The sequence below is a fragment of the Benincasa hispida genome, chromosome 3 (genome assembly GCF_027475165.1).
Source record: "Benincasa hispida cultivar pf3 chromosome 3, pf3_genome.v1.1, whole genome shotgun sequence".
NCBI lineage: Eukaryota > Viridiplantae > Streptophyta > Magnoliopsida > Cucurbitales > Cucurbitaceae > Benincasa > Benincasa hispida.
The window spans coordinates 21,442,925-21,446,717 of record NC_143480.1 but is presented as its reverse complement, the minus strand read 5'-3'; the positions used below and the strand labels follow the sequence as shown (position 1 = coordinate 21,446,717).

Sequence of the window (3,793 nt, the reverse complement as noted above, 5' to 3'; positions counted from 1 at the left end):
CATTAGTTCGTCTTAGAGAATGGAATTAGGAATTCGATTTGCGATTTATTGTAGGTCTGTCATCTGTTCAATCTGGAATTCCATCTCTTGTTTGGTTTCTTCCAAACTTAAACATTTCTTCCAACTTTTCACCCTTTTCCCTACAATTAAACCTCAATTTTCACATTAACCTACTCATCATACTGGTCTCAGTAGGGAACATACACAAGTAGAAAAATTAGGGCTCAGGGTTTACATTTACCTCCCTCTTAAGAAAATTTCGTCCTCGAAATTCTACTACAAGTCCGTCAATTAAACAACCACGGATACTTGTTTTTCGTTTGCTTCTTAGCTTCCCATGTAGCTTCTTTAGTGCTATGGTATCTCCATAGTACCTTTACCAAAGGTATTGTCTTGTTTCTCAAGAATTGCTCTTTCCTATCAAGAATCTCTAGTGGTTCCTCTTTGTATGACAAATTTTCTTTCAACTGTACTGGTTGAATAAGTAACACCTGGATAAGATCTGCCACATACTTTCTTAGCATTGCCACATGAAACAAATCATGGATACAAGATAACTTTGGAGGTAATTCTAACTTGTAAGCCATTGCGCTAGCTCGTTCCATTATCTCGTAAGGTTCAATGTATCTCGAGCTTAACTTCCCTTTCTTACCAAACCTAAGTATTCCTTTCAATGGAGACAACTTAAGAAATACTTTATCGCCAACTTCGAATTCCAATTCTCTTCTCCGTTTATCTGCATAAATCTTTTGTTTATCTCGAGCTGTTTTAAGATTTTCTCTTATAATCTTAACATTGTCTGATGTCTGCTGAACAAATTCTGGGCCTAATAATTTTCTTTCACCCATTTCATTCCAACATACCAGAGTTTTATATGGTCTCCCGTACAAAGACTCATACGGTGCCATTTCGATACTCGAATGATAACTGTTGTTATACGTAAATTCAATCAACGATGGATGCGTATCCCAACTGCCATTGAACTGCAATACCCATGCCCTCAGCATGTCCTCTAATGTCTTAATCGTTCGCCCAGACTGACCATCCGTCTGTGGATGAAAAACGGTACTGAAATATAGCTTGGTACTCATAGCTTTCTGCAAGCTAGGCCAAAACTTCGATGTACACCTAGAATCTCGGTCTGATACAATCGAAACTGGAGCTTTAAATTAACTTACAATACTGTCAACATACAGCTTAGCTAACTGGTCTAGGGTAAAAGAAACCTTAATAGGTAAAAACTAAGCTGCCTTTGTCAATCTATCCACAATTACCCCTATACCAGCATAGCACGGTGGTGTCCTAGGTAAACCAAACAAGAAATCCATAGTAACATGCTCCCACTTCCACTCTGGTATCGGGAGTGGATTAAGCAATCCTGCTGGCATCTGTCGTTCAGGCTTAACTTGCTAACACACTAAACATCTGTCAACATACTCTGCTATTTCTCTTTTCATACCAGGCCAGGCCACCAATACGACTTCTTTAATGTTCTATACATCTTTGTACTGCCTGTATGCATAGCATAAGCTAAACTATGTGCCTCTTCCAAAATAGCCTACTTAAGTGCTAAGGTTTTAGGTACATATATCCTACCTTCCTTCAGTAGCATTTTATCTGCTCTTAACTGATAGTCCATTCTCAGACCCTTACTTACTTCTTCAGCTAACTTCTAAAAATCAGAATCTCTTAATTGTTCATGTAGAATATCATCTACTAGTGTAGGACGTACTTGAAACGAAGATATCAAACCTCCTGTCTGATCAACTGATAATGTCACTTTAGCACTATACAACTCATGTAATAGTACACCTCTTACTAAACAGATAACAGCTCTGGCTGATCCAGTCTTTCTACTTAGAGTATCAGTCACCATATTCACTTTACCTGGGTGATAATCAATTGTACAATCATAATCCTTAATCAACTTGATCCATCTTCTCTGTCTCAAGTATAGCTTTTTCTAATTGAAGATATACTTTAGACTCTTATGATCAATGAATATATGATAACGTTCACCAAACAAGTAATGTCTCTTCAACTTTAGAGCCAACACAACTATTGCTAACTCTAAATCGTGCGCAGGGTAGTTACATTCGTGCTTCTTTAACTGATGAGAATCATAGGCCGTTACCTTTCATTCCTACATCAGCACACATTCTAATCCTTGTCGGGATGCATTACAATAAACCTCAAACTCTTTACCTGGCATAAGTAAATTCAGCACTGGTGCTGTTACTAACCTTCGTTTTAACTCTTGGAAATTATGCTCGCATTCTGGCGACCATTCAAACTTTGCATATTTTCTAGTCAGATTTGTCAATGGTAGAGCTATCTTAGAAAATCCCTCCATAAATGTCCTGTAATAACTTGTTAAACCCAAAAAACTGCGTACCTCTATTACAGTCATGGGTCATTTCCAGTTAACTATCGCTTCTATCTTTTGGGAATCTACACTGACTCCATCTGCTGAAACTATATGCCTAAGAAATACAACTTGATTTAACCAGAAATCACACTTACTAAACTTGGCATATAACTTCTTTTCTCTTAGCATTTGTAACACCAACCTTAGATGTTCCTTGTGTTTCTCTGTACTACTGGAATATAATAATATATCGTCTATGAAAACTATCACAAACTGGTCCAGGTAAGGATGAAATATCCTGTTCATCACATCCATAAATACCGCAAGAGCACTCATCAAACCAAACTACATTACTAGGAATTCATAATGTCCATACTTGGTCCTGAAAGCAGTCTTTGGAACATTTGTTTCCTTCACCTTCAAACTGGTGGTAACCAAATCTCAAATTTATCTTAGAGAACATTGTGGCTCCTTTTAACTGATCGAAGAGATCATTTATACGAGACAACGGATATTTATTCTTAATTGTCACCTTATTTAACTGTCTATAGTCTATATATAATCTGAGATTATTGTCTTTTTTCCTGACGAACAAGACCAGCGCTCCTGAAAGCGACACACTGGGTCTGATGTACCCCTTATCAACAAGTTCCTATAACTGAACTTTCAACTCCTTCAGTTCTGTTGGCGCCATTCTATATGGTGCCTGGGATATAAGTGTTATACCTGGAACTAACTTTCTTATCAGGTGGTAAGCCTGGTAACTCTTCAGGGAATACATCTAAGAATTCTTGTACCACAGGTACATCTTCATGTTTTAGCTTTCTATCTTGTGAAACCACCACATAGGCTAAATAAGCTCCACATCCCTTACTCAACAGCTTTCTAACCTTCATTGCTAATAATAAACTTCTTGTAAGTATTCTTTTACTTCCTACTAAAGTTATCTCTTATTCACCTGGCTTCTTAAACTAGTTGGTGACAATCTTTCTTGAAGTACCTCGTTTGTTTGCACTGGTAACACGCATTTCTGTCACCATAACATACTCCTGCATGACGCTTAGCATAGTTCTCACACAGTGGTTTCCTTCTTGTACTAGCTACTGACTCACTAGCACGACCTGTTACCGATCTACTACTCGGTTCAACTACAGGTCTTGTCCTCTTTCAACTCGAGCCCTGCTAGCTCACGCCTTCATGACTCCTCATACCTCACTGTTCAGAGAATGGGTCTAGAACTCTTAGCTTTCATTTCTACTAGAGTCATGTGCTGCTTCACACCTGCCTGTAGTTAGTCTATTCCACCTACACTTCGCTCAACTCTAATAGTTGTCTCAACTAACTGAGTGAAATCCACCCAATTAGTTGTAGAGGTCACAAGAGTGTGTATCTTCCTTTTTAGGCCCTTCCCAAATCTCCTACATC

General features: G+C 38.2%; 1 protein-coding gene across 1 annotated transcript; it reads right to left on the bottom strand.

Moving 5' to 3' along the window:
* Nucleotides 1-287: 287 nt before the first annotated feature.
* On the bottom strand, nt 288-3,264 carry LOC150037125 (uncharacterized). Its single transcript, XM_090311884.1, has 5 exons — nt 3,095-3,264; nt 2,206-2,360; nt 1,733-1,887; nt 1,597-1,672; nt 288-1,141 (listed from the first exon to the last, which is right to left on the bottom strand). Exons 1-5 carry the CDS (start codon nt 3,262-3,264, stop codon nt 288-290), a joined length of 1,410 nt encoding a protein of 469 aa, XP_090168010.1.
* Between the last annotated feature and the right edge of the window lie 529 nt (nt 3,265-3,793).

Coding starts and splice junctions, on each gene's coding strand:
- LOC150037125 (XM_090311884.1), bottom strand. CDS start 3,264: ATGAAGGTTAGAAAGCTGTTGAGTAAGGGATGTGGAGCTTATTTAGCC. Junction 1,888..2,205: donor GCTGAATTTACTTATGCCAG/GTAAAGAGTTTG, acceptor ATTATCACCCAG/GTAAAGTGAATATGGTGACT. Junction 1,142..1,596: donor TAAAATGCTACTGAAGGAAG/GTAGGATATATG, acceptor CGATTGTATCAG/ACCGAGATTCTAGGTGTACA.